This window comes from Aristolochia californica, unplaced genomic scaffold, assembly GCF_029961685.1.
Source record: "Aristolochia californica isolate CCGP_79_NKW_82.1479 unplaced genomic scaffold, dmAriCali1.0.hap1 SCAF_7, whole genome shotgun sequence".
NCBI lineage: Eukaryota > Viridiplantae > Streptophyta > Magnoliopsida > Piperales > Aristolochiaceae > Aristolochia > Aristolochia californica.
This window is the reverse complement of record NW_027182268.1, coordinates 1,177,904-1,198,930: the sequence shown is the minus strand read 5'-3', so window position 1 is coordinate 1,198,930 and position 21,027 is coordinate 1,177,904. Positions and strand designations below refer to the sequence as shown.

The following is a 21,027-nucleotide window of genomic DNA, read 5'->3' as shown; positions in this document are numbered from 1 at the left end:
CCATCTCTCTTGATTAGGTTGGCTTTCCGCACTTAAACAACTAGTCTTTTAGGTTGTATTGGCTAACCTCTTGACAATACCAACTAATAGTACCTATACCAACAATAGTTTAGCAGAAGAAAAAGAAGTAATATGTTCATCCTTTGATTCAGGTATTGTCAAAAAAATTGCAGTACCTCCATACCACCCAATTTTTCATGAATCATTATTTGAACAAATAATTGGAATCCTAAAATGATAACTCTGATACCATGTTGATTTTAGGATTTCATACTATAAGGTTTTCAACCTAAGATAATGAAAGAAAAGGGAAGAAGAAGGGAAGAAGGGCGGCTAGGAGAGAGGAGAGAACAAAGGAGAGAATAAGGGTTGTGGTCGAATACTCAACCCTCCCCCTTAACCTTTATTTATAGATGTAAAAGTACATAAATTACAAGTATGCCCTTCACCCTAGAGAGAGTGAAGAAGAGACAGAAAACGTAAGATATTTACAATAATGCCACATAAATTTGTCTATGTCTTTCAACATAAACTAAAGAAATACTAAAAGAAAATAACTTTAACCGGAAGGAGGTGATTATACAACATTCATACTTCAAAAGTGACCTCTTTTTTTTTAACAGGGGAGGCTATAACAGTAGAACTTAAAAATTTGACCGAGTATAATTTTTAAGGTGACCAAATAATTGGAATCCTAAAATCACAACCAAGTAACAAAAATGCAAAACTCGAAATCAATATTGAAGCAAGATATTGCATGTCTTGAATGAGGACATCATGGAGTGATTAAGTAGACCAAAACTCTTTGATTCTAAGAGAAATTTCGCTAGAGAACTCAAATTTTATGAAAAAAGGAAACTCAATTCACATCAATCCATGGAGAGATAAAAGGAGAGAAAATAGGAAAAAAAAAGAGATTTTTGGCAGAACTAACCTTTGGTTCTTATGATATCAATATCTCCAAAAATATAGCTTATAATGACAAATAGTTTGTTATTCAAGGAACTAGACTCAAAGATGTTTAAATTTATATTAATTTTACATAAAAATCTTTGTTCTCGAATCTATTATGACTTCTTTATTTTATTTATTATGTATCTTGACCTTTGCCGACTCCAATACTAATATCTCCTTACATATAGATCAAATTGACAAGAAATTTTTTCCTTATGAAACTATAATTTATACCTTTTATAAAAGTATAATATTTATTTATAAAATATACTTATTATTAGAGAAATAATAAGTATACTAACTGAATACTCTTTCTTCTTTGACCTGCATGACCATTGACTCTTGAGAAATTGATATCTCTCTAAAAAACACCAATTTGAGAATTTTTTGGATAGGTAAGAAAATAGACTTACATATATTTATTTTGATATATAATTATATATATAAATTCTCATTCTTGATGGTATAAAATGTCTCAAAAGTTGAAGTTTTCTATTGCTACTCGAACCTCTCTTGTAGTCTAACCTTTGTTGCTTCACATATCGATTTCTCTTTGTATAAATCTTCAAATGCAAAAATTATTTTTGATTTTTAAAGTAGACTTGGATACCTTTCCAAAAATATATAATTTAAAATATGAAAAGTTTATTGTAGATGTGCGAAAGCCAAGAAGACAACAAGTATTTGGACAAGAAAAAAAGATACAATACATACCTAAACTACTAGAGATGATAGATAAAAAAAATGATCACATTATCTTTGTGGGTTGAACGAGTCAACTCATATAACCCGCTCTGATACCATGTTGAATTTATGAAAAACTAGAAAAACTTCACTAACTTGATCTTAACTAAATACAATGAGCCTCTATTTATAATAGAGGAAACTAGTAGAATCCAATTACAATTAAACTACTATTGTCCTAATCACAACCAAAGTTAAATACTCAAAGATAAGTCCTAGAACAATTGGACAACTAGATATAAAAAAAGACTAATATAATTAAAATACCTTTAACTGAGATTTTTTTGTGAAATCTCGTATAACATTCTTCTTGGCCTCCACCTTATTAATTCTGGCTCTGTGACACTTCTTACTATGAGAGTCATGTAAGACTCTTCCATACCTGATCTTCAACAATAATATTATCTCTTTGAGTAATGCATTTTTTCTTATACTTATTTTGACTTTGAATGGATTTTTCAAGTAAAAGGTCTAATTCTTTTTCATAGTTAGAATCACTTATCTCTTTTGAAGTAGTGGAATCTTCATTCGCTATGGCTATGAGGCCCATATCACTCTCTTCTTCTCTAGAGTGTTAGATTCTTCTTCCATCACATCCCAAACTAAGATCAACACTTTATTTTTCTTGTTCTTTAGATTTTTTCTTGTGGATCTCTTCTAAGTCTGGGCACTTCTTTCTTATATGCCCTGCTTTACTCCACTCATAACAAACATCATATTTCTTAAAAGATTTTTCATTTTGACCCTTGAATTGTCTCTCCTAAAATTTTTCTTCTTTCTATACATTTTTTGAAGATGCCTAGTAATGTCTCATTGGAGTTGCCTTCACTAGACCCTTCACCGGATTTGGATTTAAGAACAATGTTTCTTCTCTTGGATTGGTCTTGATCCTTCTCTTATGTTTCCATCTCATAGGTGTGGAAGATGCCAAGTAGCTCTTCGAGCTCATTGTCTAAAGTTTGCATTTTCATGAATAGCGATCCTTCTCATATTCCATGATTTTGGAAGTGCCTTAAAGAGTCTATCATTTCTTCTATATAGGAAAATTTCTTCCCAAGTATGTTTAGCTCAATGAGTATGTGGGAGAACCTAGAGTTCATGTGAACTACTTTTTTGCTCAAATTCATTTTAAATTTGTTATATTGGGCGATAAATAAATTAATCCTAGAGTCATTGACCTTTGTAGTTCCTTCATGAGTCGTTCCAACTTGTCCCAATTTTTTTTTTTTTTTTTTTTTTTGCAGTCTTACTTGTGGAGACTCTATTGAACTCATTGGGACCCAAGGCACAAAGGAGCAAATTTATGGGCTTTGAGTTGCTCCTATGTTAGTCTTTATCTTCCTTAGTTAAATCATTGTATACTTTTGAGATCAAGTGATTGTTTTCTAATGTTTGTGGCTCAAATAGCCTATTCATGGTCACATATCAAATGTCCCAATCCATGGATTGGAGGAAGAATTCTATTCTCACCTTCCAATAACCAAAGTTTGTTCTATTAAACATTGGGACACAGTTGCTGCCTGATTGTCCTTCAGGAATGAAAAATTTGTCTTGAGATGCCATGAAGTCCAAATGATGAAATCAAGTGAGATTTTGATTTCAGAAATCTAATGACCCGTTTTGATACTAATTATTGACCCAAGTGGCTTCTCGAGAGGGAGAGTGAATTGAGATATTACAATTTAAACTCCAGTGTTCAAATGAAAATTAAAGTAGCAATTAAATAAACATGCACAAATCACAATAGAGAATTTTTATTATCGATGTTTCTCTATTTGGTATTCATCCGCATAAAACCCTTGCTTGGAAAATTCCACTAGTGAGCTCTATGAACTAGAAAAGTATCTAAACTCTTTTTTAAGCCATGTGTAATGCTCAATACATGATTTTTATAAATCTCCTCTTAGATTGTATAGCTAGATTCTAGTTCTACCAAGGCTTCATATCTAGATGTCGGTCCTAGATGAAAAAAGATTACACCTTTTGCATAAGGGAGAATCAACCTTTTCCTAGCGAGATCCAAGTCTCCAATCTATCGGCGCAATAGAGAGTGTAGTGGAACTTGAATTAACTAGGATGCATAGAGTTTTGGAGAGGAATGATGAAGATTTGCCATAATTGAGTTTTTCTTTGAAAAGTGGGCTTGTAAAGTGATTTCAAGAGGATGGCTATTGAATGCTTTGAAAATTACAAGTTAAATGCTCAATCAATTGTCTAAAACATGTTTGGTGGGGTTGTTTGAAGAATCCCTACAAAATTAGCCATTATGTAGTCATTTACATAAAGTTGACACACATAATGATAAACCAATGGAAGTGTATGATCAATCAATCGAGTGTAAGTTGATCGAACAGTCCTATTTGATTGATCGATCATACAATGAAGCTCTGGTTGTGTAAAATTAAGTATGTTCGATTAATATAAAAGGTTTGAAAGATCATGCCTTATGTACCTTAAAAGCATGGTTTTGTCTGATAGATCAATATGTTAGGTATGATCGATCATGCCTTGACTAGGTATGCAATCAGTTGGGTAGGGATGATCGATCAATATGTTAGGTATGATAGGTTATGTCTTATATTTTCAATGTCTAGACTAAGTATGCATTCAGTCAGGAGGGGATGATTGATCATGCTTTATAACTCATTCTGGTACAAGTCTGGGTGATTAATCAATCCAAATTGGCTGATTAATCATGCTATACACTGCTTGCCAATTTGCACTTTGGTTGATCGCCCACTACTATTAGTATGATCGATCATGCCAATTGCTATTTTTTTAACTAGGCATCTAAGCATGATAAAATTGATTTTAAAGGTTTCTAATAAGTTGAAAGCATTAATATGCATAAAAAAAACATGTTTTGTATATTATTTACGTTAAAGCTCTAAAAGCTCTTGTTTTACCTTGGATTGAAGTCTTGTTGATTGTTATGTTACACGGTTAGAGTTCTTGAGTTTCATTTACATTACTCTAGTCGTCATGTCTTCATGCTTCATGTAGGTAGTTTTCAGATATCCGAAAATGAATAGATCCAGAAGTCCAATATCTTTGACTGAATCCAATCCATTTACACTCTAGACACATAATTCAAAAATAGTTTTTTTGTAGAAAGAGACCCCCTTTCTTTAATTGTTTTGTGACAGCGGGTGACGGAAGGAATTGCACACTAGCTTCTTGCTCGCTGATCAGAAAGTCTCCAGCTTTTGATTTAATATATTCCAACCAAAAACAGAAAGCATTTAAAAAAATTACAAGTTGGTGAGAGCTATGGGTCCAGGCTCCAGCTGTAATTTTCAGTTCGAGAGAGAGGAGAAGAAATGTACCGAGCTCACGTTTTGAAGATGATCTTTTCATTGTTTTCATTTCTCCGCCGAGATAGTCAGAGAAAGAGTCAGGTCGAACTGGGACTACGACCATTGCTTCCCATCTGCTGCAAGGAGGAAGGGACTTCTTCTTCTGCGGCTATCTCGACCTGAGACTCTTCGCATTTCTGCTCCTTGGTGTTCTTTTCATTACACCTCGTGGGGTTCTTTCTTCAGATGTTGGAAGTGCGTTTCTGAGATGGAGACCGCTGAAGGTTCTTCGACTGCGCACAGAAGTGGTATTCGAGTTCATGCTCCTCTGGTTAGTTCGGTTCTAATCTTAATTGGGGGTTTTCATCTTCCTCACACTAGTCTCTGAAATGTACCGTAAGTGCGTGCAGAAACTGCAAATTTTGGTCCAAATTAAGGTTTAATGTACAAATTTCACTGTGCTTTGAACCGATTTTGGATTTTGCTGGCTAATTTTCTCTTCAATGACGTCTTCTTGAGAAATAGCAGTGTGAAACTGCGTTTAACGCCAAAAGCAGATGCTCGTTGTATTTGTGGCGCGAATTTTGATTTCAGTCCTTTTAATACCATTTTATTCCTTTCAACTGGATGTTACTGAAATTAATCAAATGTAGTTCTCCGACATGTGCAGTTCAGGCCAAAGTGGTTGATGTTGCCAATTGATGTCATTCTTCAGTTCACGTCTGTTCATCTTTCTGATCTTATTTACTAGTTCATCTTCAGTCTAACAATCACCGGGATACTCTGTTTCATTTTTTTCTGATTGAGTGATATGGTGGCATATGTAATAACAATCTATTTTTTTTTTCTTTTCTTCTGTTGTTATATCTTCAGTCTTATTAGTTTTTTTCTCTTGAAAAAATGATTTTTTTTTTCTTTCAAAGTTTAAACTACAAAATTAATTTTACTTGGACTTTATCAAATTTTTATAGCCTGGCCTTCAAATGCTTATTCTGTCTTTTAAATATGAGCTCAGGATACGGCTGTTTCTGAAAATACCCAAAATTCATAAGTTTGGAGTATCAGATTGGAACAGAAATCTGCAGACGATGTCATTTAGTGATATCCATAAGCTTTTGAAGGTTATGAATTTGATATGTGCCGTTGGGTGAGGAACCTGGTTGGTGTTCTTGAGATAAGTCTGCCTGATTCCTATCTGGTCAAAGTGAGTCTGAATACTTTGTGGATTGGGCTGCTATACATTGCTGCATTTATTTTGCAAACCGTCTTGGCTTTCTTAGGTATTTTCTATTTGCTGGTCTTAACCTTCTTTACACATTAACCTCCAGCTGACCTATATTTTGAGATTCATTCTCAAATTTTCTGCATTTCTCTTGGCCATCTTCTTATGGCTAGTTGTTCTTTTAGAATCAGATAATTTGATATAGTTAAAATGACCAAGGTGGTTATTTTAATTGACATATTGACACTTGGACATGTCTTATAGTATGTCATTCTGCCTGACCGTATGTATAAATGACACTGTTACTTGTCTTGAGTTTGTCAGTTATTAGAGATAAAGAACATCAATTATTTTATTGTCATGCAGAGATACAGTTCTGCCAAGGATTTCATATTGTGAAACTACCTTCTTGAAAACAATCTTTAGCTGGAGATTGCACTCTCTGGAATACATTCATGATAAAACCTTATGGAGTAATGCACTTCTAGTTCCTCTGGTATCAGTTTCTCCCTTGGCAGACTATCCTATCGAGTATCTAGTCCTTCAGAGGATGCTGAATAAGCGTAGGAAAATGGGTGGGTTGAGTGCACCATCACTGCATACTGAATGAAGTAAAAGAGACAGGAAAGAAAGAGAAGAGGTTAAGATGTAAATAAGACAGGACAAAGAAAGAGAAGAAATAAAAAGGCTGGAGGGAGGGGGGTATGACCCTTCCCTTTCACTGTACTGGAAGGGGTAATGCTGCCGTCCCCTATCCACAGAATGAGAGACTGAAAAAAAAGAAGAAGAAGAGAAACAACGGAAGAGGAAGAAGAAGTGAGAAGAAGAGAAGAAGATGGGAGTGAAGAAAGAACAAAGAGAAGTATACAGATGGAAGAAAAGAAATGGTAAGAATAGGAGGAGAAAGAAAGGAGAGACGAGATACTTAAGGAAGAGGAGAGGCTGATTAGAATTTTTTGCACAAACCCAATAATAAAAGATGATCATCTCTGGATCATTAATTATTTTGGCAGAGTACCTGTTTTACATTATACTTATTGTAAATGAGAGAGAGAGACTATTCTTTATTTTTGATGATTGCTTTGTTAACAATTCCTCTTTTACCAAAAACGAAAGAACAGAAGTGTTAGTGTTTAATACATTCTTATTATATAAAGTATCATGAGTTGGCTTGACAAGCCTCAAACCAAACAACATAAAACTTGAGCTCAGCTTGATTCAGTAAACTAGCCTTATTTAAGGCTTGAGCTTGATTTGAGCTCAAAAATAAATCAAACCTAATCGAGCTTAAACCGAGTTGAGCCCAAGCCGCACACAAACTGGCACCCCTTCTCTGGATTATATCTTCTTTGAAAATTTGGTGACCTTATAGAGTTTACTGACTTCTCCCCATCTGTATCTAAATTGATATGTGTAGGTCCATTGTTTTCAGAAGAGCCCACATTGATGTAGGCAATGGTTAAAAGATATATTCAAACTTGTTGATTGAGTTACTGAAATCTTTGCCTTGTGAGGTTCTCTTGATGTATTTGTAGTTAGCCATCTAGAATATTCCTCCCTCACTCTGCCATAGTGTGGAGGGTGCTCAGGTCAATTGCCTGATCAGATAATCCAGGGAAGGTCTCAAGTTGATTAATCATCATAGCAAATACATATGCAATGATACCGTCCTTGTTTCACAGTCTCTTTTTTATTTTTTCTAGAATCTTCTTAGGTTCGTATTTTGCATTAGGTGGCTGGAATGTATGTCTGCCAGAGTGTTTACTTATCATCTAGTCAAGCGAAATTTGTCTGCATAAGAGCAGGTTGGGCCTATTAACACAAAATCTTCCAAGTTAAGGTTTTGATAGGCATCAACGTATCTCTATGCAATTTGCAGTAGTCAAATTTTTATTGGGTTTATCATTTCTTATCGGTTAATGGCCTGGTTCATTTCTTCCAAGTTAAGAGGGTAGAACAATCTCTAGGATCTGCATGTATAAGGGGCAGTTTTCTGTGTTTGTACTTCTCAAAATAGATGTTTAAGTGTGAAATAAGTTTAGTGTGGGTGAATTATTCCATGTTTGGCTAATCTCAAGCTTATTAGTTGGGAAATGACCCCTAAATTGGCAAGTCAATATGTGATGGACTTGGACTCAACATGAATATGGTATGGGAGCAAATCTATACTCAAATCCGTTTGTTCATTCTCCACCTTGCAAAACATCTCTTCTGTTTAAGTTTCAAATGAGGGAGTGTCAGTAAAAACTCTCTTATCTCAGGCCTGGTCAAATCAACAGCTTGTATGTACACGTCTCAAGCTGGTTGTTTGAGACTAAGAACTGAGTTGGTATTGGGTGAATAATCCAGCATTAGTTAATGTTTGAATGATTCTGCCTGTATTGGTTGGGAATGTCCTTTTAAATTAGGTACTCGTTTTGGGGTGGTTTCAGACTTTGAGTTCACGAGTAACAGTGATATTGAAGTTGTTGACAGAGAAGAGATGTTCAAAAATTTAGTTCACTGGCCTGAATACTCATTCTTTCCTTGTCAAGTAATGTGGCAGATTCCACATTTTCAACCAAAATAAAAATAAAAAACAGTAATGTAGCAGATTGCAGTGTGTCTGATCTCTATGGTTTTCATTTATCTTCAAGCTTAAAGGGAATAATCATTGACAAAATTGGATGTCATTGCACAAAAATCATGTGTAGGAACCTCAATATCCTAGGCTTAGTATGGGTTACTTGCACTGGTTCTTCCCTATATTGCATTTATACAGATGTTTTAACTGCTTGGTAGTTCTTTTTACAAGTGTTCATCATGATTTCTGCAAGTGGTTATTCACCACTTGTGTTTTATCTCTGAACAGTTTCATTTTTTAGTTGTTTTTTATGTGAGTCTTTGTCTAACATTGAATAACTGCAGGTAGAATCCGTGTCATGCTACTGTAGAGTTGATTCAGGCTTGAAAACTGTTGCAGGGGCCCGCAAATTTGTTCCTGGGGCCAAACTATGTATCCAACCTGATATCAAACCTCATGCACCCAAATCAAAGAACTCGCGCAAGGAGAGAAACCGAATTCAGCCGCCGCTCCTGCCTGGACTGCCTGATGATCTTGCAATAGCTTGTCTCATCCGTGTCCCGCGAGTTGAACATCGTAAGCTTCGGTTAGTTTGCAAAAGGTGGTATCGACTCTTGGCTGGAAACTTTTTCTATTCTCTGAGGAAGAGCCTTGGAATGGCAGAAGAGTGGGTTTATGTGATTAAAAGAGACCGTGATGGCAGGATCTCTTGGCATGCTTTCGACCCAATATATCAGCTTTGGCAGCCACTTCCACCTGTACCAGTTGAATATTCAGAAGCACTTGGGTTTGGGTGTGCAGTTCTTAGTGGTTGTCACCTTTATTTGTTCGGAGGGAAGGACCCTCTTCATGGCTCCATGCGCCGTGTCATATTCTACAATGCCCGAACCAATAAATGGCACAGAGCTCCACATATGTTGCGGAAACGGCACTTTTTTGGCTCATGTGTGATAAACAACTGCCTGTATGTTGCAGGTGGGGAATGTGAAGGGATCCAAAGGACACTAAGATCAGCTGAGGTCTATGATCCAAACAAGAATCGATGGACATTTATTGCTGATATGAGTACTGCTATGGTGCCCTTCATTGGAGTCGTGTATGATGGAAGGTGGTTTCTGAAAGGGCTTGGTTCCCACCGCCAGGTGATGAGTGAAGTCTATCTTCCTGCAACTAACAGTTGGATGCCTATAAATGATGGGATGGTTGCAGGTTGGCGAAACCCTAGCATTTCCTTGAATGGAAAGCTGTATGCACTTGATTGCAGGGATGGATGCAAGCTCAGAGTCTATGATGAAACTACTGATTCTTGGAACAAGTTTATTGATAGTAAGATTCACTTAGGTAGTTCGAGGGCTTTGGAAGCTGCATCACTTGTTTCTCTTAATGGAAAACTTTGCATTATTCGTAATAACATGAGTATTAGTGTGGTGGATGTGTCAAGTCCCGAGAAGAATGTGGATGATAATGCTGAGCTCTGGGAGACTATTGCAGGAAAAGGCCACTTCAAAACATTTGTTACAAACTTGTGGTCAAGCATTGCTGGTCGAAATGGGTTGAGGAGTCATATTGTCCACTGTCAGGTGCTTCAGGCCTGAGGTTGCAAGGATTTAGCTATCCTTTTGCTTGCTTATTTCTTAACAATTGATGATTTACATTTTTCAAAAGATGCAAGATGGAAATCACTGGTGAGAAGATTCTCTGATTGGACGAGAAAACCGTCCAGGCTGCAGTGCGTTAAAGATGATTATGTCTGGTGAGGATTGAGACAGAATGTCAAAGGCTTACTAGTTATTAGCTGTGATCTGACAGATCTGAAGCCACTAGAAGGTATGAAATCTGACGACCCATTTTTGAGGTTGGTGTCTGATCTCAGTAATAGTGGAAATGGTCAAATGAGTGGAGGAGATTGCAATGAAGCGCTCCAACTGTATTCTAGTGGTTTTATGTGTTTTTTTTTTTTTTTCTGTGAGATACTAGTTAGGACTGGTACTGTTTTGATGTGCATGTGAATATTTGCAATGATGTAGATTAGCCATGGCGCCAGTAGATTACCAATATAAAATACATTACATTTTTGGTGCAACTCAAAGCAAATGAGTTACTTTCGGTATCTTTCTATGGTCTTTTTCTTTTTCATTTTTGTCAGTAGCCCACAAAGGTAAATTCAGTAAAAAGGGCTAAATCGATGGAGTGGTCGAAAGCCTCATGCACCAATTTTTGTTTTTATTTTAAAATTTACTCATTTGTTCAGTATTTTGCTTTGCCATTTATTACATAAAACGATAATGGAAGAAAACCCCATGACCCACAAAAGTTTCTATGTTGTGTTAATGATGTCTTGACTGAGTTTCACGTTTTTAGAGTAATATTATTTTGAGTTCTTATATGATTGTGTGTATTTCTATAATTTTAGTTGAGGACAGGTATCATTTTAATTTTTAATGTGAGACATTTGAATTTTTTTAATGCCAGGCGTTTCAATTTGAACGAGGGGATAAAGGGTGTGTTTAACACCCACCTATTTACCGCTTCTCAGGTCCTATCAAGTATCAATTACGAAACTAAAAGTTTCCCTATGCGGGCTGATATGTGTCTATATGATTTCGCCGATGAATCTTCCTCATCCTGAATATAGAAAGCTCTCTTAAAGCTTTTCCCTATGCTTTTGCTGCTTTGGCTAAATCTTTTCTATAGAATGTGTAAAATTAATGTAGCTGAATCCTATGTTTATTCAAAGATAGAAAGCTTTATGTTATGCTCTGTTCATTGTCTTTGGGGTGGATTTAAGCTTTCTGAGCAGTCTTTTATCATTTTCTCGCCACGTCTAGATTGGACAATTAATGCTTATTCATTTGGGGTGTCAAAACGTTGTATAGGACTAAAGCAGAGGAATCCCTTCTCTCTCTCTCTATCCCTCTGATTTCTCTGCTTGTTTTTTTCATATTTTTAAGCTCCCACCATTACCCTGTCGCAGGGAGAAGGAGATCTTCACTCGTGCTCCATGAAAAGCTCTCCGCTCGAATACGTTTGATAGTGAGCCAATGGAAATGCAAGCTGCAAGCTGCAAGTCATCTGTTATGTTAATTGGATAAACGAAGAAGATAGGCTGGATTAGAAGAGCTAAAGAGAACATCCAAAACATAGTATAAAAGTACTTTGAGTGCAAAGAATCTTTCAGGTACTGGAAATCTGAAAAAATGGATGGCTTAACAATTCTCAGAGCCCTTGAACATGCATAACCTAGTTACGTTTCGGACGTGGAGGTATAAATTTCTAAAGTAGGAAGGGGTGGAGATAAAGACTCTGCATGAGGAACAGGGGCAGTTCCTTCTCCTGGGATAGGACTTTATATACCTGTAATCGTCTTCATGGGACAGAAAGGGTACCAGCAGATGTGATCTTTTGAGCTTCGGGAGTACGATCAGAGCGGGTAGAAATATGACGGCTGCAAGGAATGATGAGACGAACACTTCAGCGAGCAGTTCAAAGGAGAGGATCAGGATCATTCATCATCGCGCACGAATAGCCTTCCTTATCTTGAACGACTGCAATCTGCGGCTTTCTTTCCTCTGCAATGAAGAGGGTAGGAACAATGACCGTCTTTTTTAAAATAAAATGAGAAATTAATCATTTTTATTTTTTAAAAATTTATTAACTTTGTTATTATCCTTGATCACAAGGCCTTACTTAAAATATGCAATTTAACCTAACTACATATGATATCTAAGATTGTCATATTTGAAAATTACCCCTTTGTCTAATAAATAAAATAGGGTAACTTTCAAATATGAATTTTTTAATGTCATATTTCCAAATGAAATTGTCTAAATTTCATATGCTTAATATGCCAAATTTCAATTAAGGGTACGTATCTTGTGTTGACTTTAGTGGTAAAATAGTCGCCAAGATTTAAAAATAATCAATATTAAGTTTGAAAGACAGTATGGCTTGGAAAATATTCTCCTATGTATCTTTTGTTAGTGCATACACAAACATATAAGCAAACACTATATTCCAGTGACGTGAGAGAACACCAAGAACTAGACCAATTTGTTTTATACCACGATCCTGATAACATGAACTTCGGTTTGAAAAGTTCAACTCACTGTTTTTTATCTACTGATTTGTAGACAAGGATGAGGCTTAGAATAATCCAGCTGAAAATTCATGAAATTAAAGATGTAAGTATAACATGCAAGGACAAGAGGAGATCATAAAAGCAGATAATTAAGTTGTCATTAACAATTGAACTTTACAATCTGCCTCTCATGTTGTAGAGCTCTCGCAATCTAATTGGTGTACGGATGAATTGCAGCCACTTCCCTACATATTATGTAAATAATTGTTGAGCTACATAGAGACGTGTGGAGTTCGAGAATTAGCCACGCTTAAACTTGGTACCTTCCTTTTAAATGTCCAAAGATTGAGAGCGGTATCAACAGTCGACTGATGATCTAAACAACCAAATTGTAGAGCAGAACAACGGACCACGTCATAGAATAATTACATCAGCAAATAGGCTAATCTTAAACCAGAAACAATAGTTGTATTTGTTGTACAAAACACATCAGAAGGTTAAGGTTACGAAACAATCTTAAACCACATCAGCAAGTCAAGGAAAACAATCCTTGATGCAGAGAATGCAAGACTACACTTGTCTTGACAGGGACAGATTACCAGGGCAAAGCTGCAAACCTAAATAAATAAGATCACAAGCTCTTTTCATGTTTGCTAGTGTGCTTCTGCATATCAAGTATTATGAAAACTACATGCTAGAAAACTGTAGAAGGAACAATTTAGTAATTTTACATTGTCTGTAGTTCCTAGTGAAGTTACTGATTTACTCAGCATGTTTAGATGTTTCTATGTTTGATTTTCATGTAACTTGGAGGTGTATCTTAGGATTTATAAGCTGTTATGTGTATGGAGGGTATTTATGTAATTTTGCCCGTTTTCACTTAAATTAATAAGAGAATTAGGGGTTCCATTGCTCTCTTTCAGCAGTTCCATTCTCCTTCTCCTTTCTTCTTTCTGTCAAAGTCCTAGGAAAGAGTACTTCCCAGTAGGTCACCCATCCTAGAATTATTCTCGCCCAGGCTTGCTTAACTTCGAAGTTCTGAGTCAAATACCTAGCCAATACAACCCGAAAAGACTAGCCGTTTAAGGTGCGGAAAGCCAAGTATCTAACTCAGAACACAAACCCTAACAAGAGTGGACAGAACCACTCTGACACCCACCCCGCCCATTCTGGAGCCGCTTCTCACGGGATACGAACGCGGGCCGTGGCGTGCCTAGCTCTGATACCATGTCAAAGTCCTAGGAAAGAGTACTTCCCAGGAGGTCACCCATCCTAGAATTACTAATTTTTTTTTGAAGTAAACCTGTGTGGGTGTCAGAGTGGTTCCGTCCACTCTTGTAAGAGCTTGCGTCCTGATTTTTGTTTTTCCTAGCTTTTTCGGCGCCTTCAGCGATCTCGGTTCGGTGGTGGAGAAATCGGCTCGGCGTTGTGCTCTCAGAGGTGAGTTATCTTTCCCTCTCTCTCGGTTTTCGATTTGTAGTGGCTTTCGGAGGGTCTTGTGGGTTTTTCTTTTGGATTTTGGAGGTTCCTCTCTCGGCTTTAGCGAATTTCGGCAGCTCCTCTCTCGGGCATTTCGGTTTTCTGGTGTTCGACGGGTATCTTCGTTTTTGGTCTTGGACGGGTTGTTCTTGGTGTTCGATGGGGTCATTGGCTTCGTTTTTTTGGTGTGCAACGAGAGCCCACCCCACGACGTTTCTTTTGCTCGGTACACGTGTCGCAGCGTCTGCCGCGACCCTTTTCTACCACTGCAGCCACTCGAGAGTGGCTCATCTTCACGTAGGGGCCTCATGTCATCTGATAAGGTCGACCAGTTCCCCCTCCGTTTCACTGGTAAAAATTACAGTGCCTGGGAATTTCAGTTTCGTCTATTTGTCACGGGAAAGGAGTTATGGGGTCATATAGATGGGACTGATCCTGCACCTCGGGAGGCCGAGGCTTTGTCCAAGTGGACAGTCAAGGATGCTAGGGTCATGACCTGGATCCTTGGCTCCGTTGAGCCTCACTTTGTTCTCAACTTGCGGCCTTATCGAACTGCGGCTGACATGTGGTGTTATCTCGCCCAAGTTTATCATCAAGACAACTCGGCTCGGCGTTTTCAATTGGAGTATGAGATGGCTCATTTCACACAAGGTAGTCTATCCATCGAGGAATATTTTTCAGGTTTTAAAAACCTTTGGGCTGACTACGCCGACATTGTTCATTCTACTGTTCCCGTTATAGCTCTCTCTGCTATTCAAGCAGTGCATGAAACAAGCAAGAGAGATCAATTCTTGATGAAGCTCCGTTCCGATTTTTGGCATTGCACGGTCTAATTTGATGAATCGTCATCCTGTCCCCTCTTTAGCTGCTTGTTTCAGTGAACTCCTCCGTGAGGAGCAGCGTCTAGCCACCCAGGCTGGCATCGAACATCGGGCTGACGTTAGTGCCCCTGTCACTGTGGCTTATGCCACCCAGGCGAGGAATAAGGGACGAGACATGCGTCCTGTTCAGCGCTATTGTTGTAAAGCTTTTGGTCATGTTTCTCGGGATTGCCCTAGAAAGTTTTGTAGCTACTGCCGGAAACCCGGACATATCATCACTACTTGCTCCATTCGACCTCCACGGCAGCCGGATACTGCTTATCCTGCCTACGTTGGTACCTCTAGTTCTACGGCCTTGCCTGCTGCCTCGCCGGTTGTTCCTCTTGCATTGTCTACTGCCTCGTCGGTTGTTCCTGCTGCACCTACAACTTCCGCCCCACCGACCACACTCACTCCTGAGATGGTACAACAGATGATCCTTTCTGCTTTCTCTACTTTTGGGCTCTCAGGTAATCCTAACATTTCTTCTAAGCCATGGTATTTTGACTCTGGAGCTTCTAATCACATGACCAATACTGTTGTTTCTCTTTCCAATGTCCGCAATTATGATGGCCCTTAGAAAATTAACACCGCTGATGGCAGTTCTCTGCCTATCAGTGCTGTTGGTGATCTTTCCTCTTGTTTAACTGATGTTTTTGAGTCTCCTGACCTCTCCACAAATCTTATTTCTGTTGGTCAATTGGTCGATAATAATTGTAATGTCCATTTCTCTCGATCTGGTTGTGTTGTGCAGGATCAAGTGTCCAGGACGATGATCGCGAAGGGGCCTAAAGTGGAACGACTCTTTCCTCTTTATCCTAGTTTTCCATTTTTTTTTTTTGCATGTCGTGTTGTTAATTTTGGGCCTCAGATGTGGCATAAACGTCTCGGCCACCCCAACTCTGATGTACTTCGAAAATTATTTAATTCAGGTGTTTTGGGACATAAAGTGTGTTCTTCTCTTGATCTTTCTTTTGAATGTCCGTCATGCAAACTTGGCAAAAGTAAAGTTTTACCTTTTCCTCACAATGCCTCTCATGCTTTACGATGTTTCGATCTTATTTATACTGATGTTTGGGGAATTGCTCCTGTTGTTTTTCATGCGCATTACAAGTACTTTGTCACCTTTATTGATGACTGTAGTCGGTTTACTTGGGTTTACTTTCTACGGGCTAAGACCGACGTTTTTTTGGCATTCCAGCGTTTTCTTGCGCTTCTAGAGACTCAATTCTCTACCAAAATCAAAGTCTTACGCTCTGATTCTGGTGGCGAATACATGTCTCATGCGTTTCAAGACTTTCTTCAAAGCATAGGGATCGTCTCTCAGCGCTCCTGTCCTTCGACATCGCAACAAAATGGTGTTGCTGAGAGGAAAAATCATCATCTTCTTGATGTGGTCCGCACCCTTTTACTTGAATCCTCTGTTCCTTCTCGTTTTTGGTGTGAAGCGCTTTCTACTTCAGTTCATTTGATCAATCGTTTACCTTCTCCTATATTACATCATGTTTCTCCCTTCTTTAAGTTGTTTGGCCGTACTCCTTTATATTCTGCTCTTCGAACTTTTGGTTGTGTTTGTTTTGTGCATGTTCCTGCTCATGAACGACATAAACTTACAGCTCAATCAGTTAAATGTGCTTTTCTTGGTTATGCTATCCCTCAAAAGGATTATGTTTGTTATGATCCACTTGCTCGTCGTCTACGTGTTTCTCGGAATGTGGTTTTCTTTGAAAATCAATTTTTTTTTCAATCTCATGTTGAGCCGCCGTCTGCTTCTTTATCTCTTCTCCCTTGCTTTGATGATTCTCCGCCAGTTGTGGAACGGTTCAAACCTGGTTTTGTGTATGGCAGACGTAGTGGCCATGAGCTTGGTTCTACTTCCTTTGTGCCCCCTCCCGATCTTGTCCTGGCGCCTGATCCTCCTCTTGCTCCAGCTTCCCCCGCTCTTCGCCGATCTACTCGCCCTTCTCGGCCTCCTCATTGGTATGGTTTCTCCTCCACTGTATCTCCTGTCACTTCTTTCTCCTCTATTTCCATTCCCACTTGTTACAAACATGCTATGGTCCATGAGTGTTGGCAGCATGCCATGGCCACAGAACTTCAAACACTTGAGGAGAATCACACTTGGGATATGGTTCCTTGCCCTCCTCCGATTAAGCCTCTTGGCAGTAAATGGGTTTTCTCGGTTAAACTTCGCTCTGATGGCTCTTTGGATTGGTACAAAGCTCGCCTAGTAGCTCTGGGCAACAAACATGAATATGGGATTGACTATGAGGAGACATTTGCGCCGGTTGCCAAGATGACCACGGTCCGTACTATATTCGCGATTGCAACCTCTCAGTCTTGGCCGCTGCATCAGATGGATGTGCAGAATGCCTTTCTCCACGGTGACCTCCAGGAAGATGTATACATGAAGCTCCCCTCGGGTATGCCTACCTCCTCTCCTGATCAGGTTTGCAAACTTCGTCGTCCTCTGTATGGGCTTATGCAAGCCCCCCGGGCTTGGTTTGAGAAATTTCGTGGCACTCTGATTCTCCACCGGTTTACACAGAATCAGTATGATTCATCTCTCTTCTATCATAAGTCTACCGCGGGCATGGTCATTCTTTTGGTTTATGTGGATGACATCCTTATTACTGGCACTGACTCTGGCCTGCTTCGCAAGCTGCAGTAGGTGTTACATGCCACTTTCCATATGAAAGATCTTGGCCAGCTCACATATTTCTTAGGCCTGGAAGTCCATCATCGGGCCACTGGTATTTTCTTAAACCAGCATAAGTATCTTCAAGATATTATTACCTTGGCTGGTTTGGAGGACACTTCTTCTGTTGCTACTCCTCTGGAGGTCAATGTCCGGTACAGGAAAGATGAAGGGGACCTTCTCGATGACCCTACTATCTATCGGCGCTTGGTTGGGAGTCTCATCTACTTGACCACTACTCGCCCCGACATCTCCTATGCCGTTCATCAGGTCAGTCAGTTTATGTCCTCTCCTCGTCATCTCCATATTGCTGCCGTTCGGCGTATCATCCGCTATCTTCGAGGTTCTCCTACTCGTGGGTTATTCTTTCCTACAGGCTCCTCCCTTCAACTTATTGGTTATAGTGATGCTGATTGGGCTGGGTGTCCGGATACCCGTCGCTCTACTACGGGTTGGTGTATGTTTTTAGGTGATGCCTCAATTTCTTGGCGTTGTAAGAAACAGGATCGTGTTTCTTAATCTTCTACTGAAGCTGAGTATCGTGCCATGTCTACTGCTTGTTCTGAGATTGTATGGCTATGCGGTCTTCTTGCGGAGCTTGAGTTTCCTCAGACTACTTCTACCCCTCTTCATGCTGACAACACTAGTGCTATTCAGATTGCCACCAACCCTGTTTTCTATGAACGCACCAAGTATATTGAGGTTGATTGTCATTCTATCCGCGATAGCTTGGATAGTCGGGTGATCTCTCTTCCTCACATTTCTTCGGATCTCCAAGTGGTTGATGTCTTCACTAAAGCTATGACTTGGCAGCGGCATCAATTTTTGGTTGGCAAATTGTTGTTGGTTGATTTCCCAGCATCAATTTGAGGGGGGATGTTATCGTATATAAGGGACAAAATTGTAAATATCTAATTTTCTAAGGGTATTAGTGTAATTTCTGTTTTAAATCTCTATACCTATGTATCGAACAGAAAATCGAAGGGGTTGCTTTGATTCTTTGTTTTCGAAAAATAAACGTGGATTTCGGAAAGATTGACATGGTATCAGAGCTAGGCACGCCACGGCCCGCGTTCGTATCCCGTGAGAAGCGGCTCCAGAATGGGCGGGGTGGGTGTAAGAGTGGTTCCGTCCACTCTTGTTAGAGTTTGTGGTCTGAGTTAGGTACTTGCTTTCCGCACCTTAAACGGCTAGTCTTTTCGGGTTGTATTGGCTAGGTATCTGACTCAGAACTTCGTAGTTAAGCGAGGCGAGAGTAATTCTAGGATGGGTGACTTCCTGGGAAGTACTCTTTCCTAGGACTTTGACACTTTCGTCTCTCAATCTCCTTTAATCCATTATTTCACAAAGTATCAGAGCAATAGATCCTGAGTACAAGCTAGTGAAGTTCCTTCTCACTCTCGATCGAAGACAGCAAACTCATAGAAAGAGGGATTTCAAAGTTTGATTTTGACTGATTGAAAGAAATTCAAAATTTTGTAGTCATTCTTTGCCATTACCTTAGGTTTGATGACTTCTACTGCCTTTGGAGCAATTTGATGCTTGATTAGAGCCCCAAGAGGGACATCTAACTTGAGTTTAAACCATCTGCCTAGTGCGCAGCCCAATACTAGGTTGAATTGCCTATGTCATCACCTATTAGGCTGATGTCAGCCTATTTTAGGGGATTTTGGAATTATTAAAGTGGAATTGATAGGTCTTAGTGAATGTTTTGCATTGTTGGGTACATATATGTGTGATTGCCCAAACCCTAATTTTTTGAGAAGTAGCACCCACATAAATCTACACAGATAATTTATTTGTGTGGAGCTGTAATTTCTTTGTCTGGCCAGTCCTTGTACTTATGACTGATCCTGGTGAAATAATCACCACCTCAAGGGAGTTTGGAGGCTCTACATGCAAATATTTGATTTTGATTACAATAGAGAGGTTAAATTGACACAATTAACTTAGTTGGTCAAAATCAATTCGTATCTATCTCAAGGCCAAATGGAAGTCTAAATTCATTAGGATCCACCAGTGCCCTTGAATGATGATTGGGAAGCAGAACATAGCCAAGTTATGACCCAATTACTCAATAACATTTATTCCAAGTTAAATAATTAAATTATGAATTGTGAGACTAAAAAGGAAATGGATATCTCTATAGAAGCATTGCATGCACAGGAGAGTAATTTGTCTTGAGTTTATGAACTATATGTGAAATTATTAAACTTTTAAGTGAGGTGAACAATCAATCATAGTTTACTATAATGAGTTACTAGGGGTTCTTCAAGAGAAGTATTTTTCACCCTTGTACTATTGATGAGAGGGATCTACAGAAAACAATAGGAACAACTACGTGTGGCTAAAGTTTTAGATGGTTTGGGACCAAAGATCAATGCAATCAAAACATAGTTACTTGCATCAAACGATATCCTATCATTATCTACTGCATTTTACATAATCATGCGTGCAAAGACTGTCATTACATCCAAGGGTGTAAGAGGCTAAAAATGTTGACACATCTGCCTTAATACTCTAGGATATTTAGAATCAAACAGAGGTCGTGGAAGAAACAGTAAGGATAGAGGCAAAGATGGTCCCGCGGTAGAGGACAAGGCCAAGGTGACAATAAATATGAAAGGAAATCTATTCATTGTGGCCGCTCCAACCATTTCTCTGATAAGTGTTGGAGTAAATTTGGTAAGCTTGCTTGGGCAAATTCCCTGGGTCATGAGAACACTAAGGCCTCCATTAGGTCCATAGTAGGTATTGTACCAAATGCACCTGATGAGATGCAATAGCTGACCCAACATATAGTACAGTTGATAGGGTTGACTATAGATTGACTCCATTTTTGCTTTTGATGATTACAAAATTGAATAGAGTGGACAAATTTCAAATTAAGTATTTCAGATACTTTACCTTCAAGAAAAATGCATTTCAAGGTCTAGGGCTTCTAAATGAATCAAGCCTATCAAGACCTCAAACTTCATGAAAAGTCAACTCTTGAAGAAGCACCATTGAAATATTAAGACAAAGTAAATACTAGAGATTAGGATCTACTCAAATATGTCATAACTCAATCTATGTAAAAAAGATTTGTCCAAACTCCTTCCATTTGAGGTACAATGTGAACTTGGAGCTTAGG

The 21,027-nt window shown here is 38.6% G+C and overlaps 1 protein-coding gene across 2 annotated transcripts; it reads left to right on the top strand.

Moving 5' to 3' along the window:
* Window positions 1-5,087: 5,087 nt before the first annotated feature.
* LOC137936710 (F-box/kelch-repeat protein At1g55270-like) lies at window positions 5,088-11,534 on the top strand. 2 transcript variants are annotated; one of them, XM_068781548.1, is made up of 3 exons: window positions 5,088-5,325; window positions 9,124-10,606; window positions 11,252-11,534. In XM_068781548.1, exons 1-2 carry the CDS (start codon window positions 5,263-5,265, stop codon window positions 10,372-10,374), a joined length of 1,314 nt encoding a protein of 437 aa, XP_068637649.1. In that variant the 5' UTR covers window positions 5,088-5,262; the 3' UTR covers window positions 10,375-10,606; window positions 11,252-11,534. The 2 variants fall into 2 exon arrangements, with proteins under 2 accessions (XP_068637649.1, XP_068637648.1); XM_068781547.1 differs by lacking the exon at window positions 5,088-5,325 and adding an exon at window positions 6,130-6,198.
* The last annotated feature ends 9,493 nt before the right edge of the window (window positions 11,535-21,027 follow it).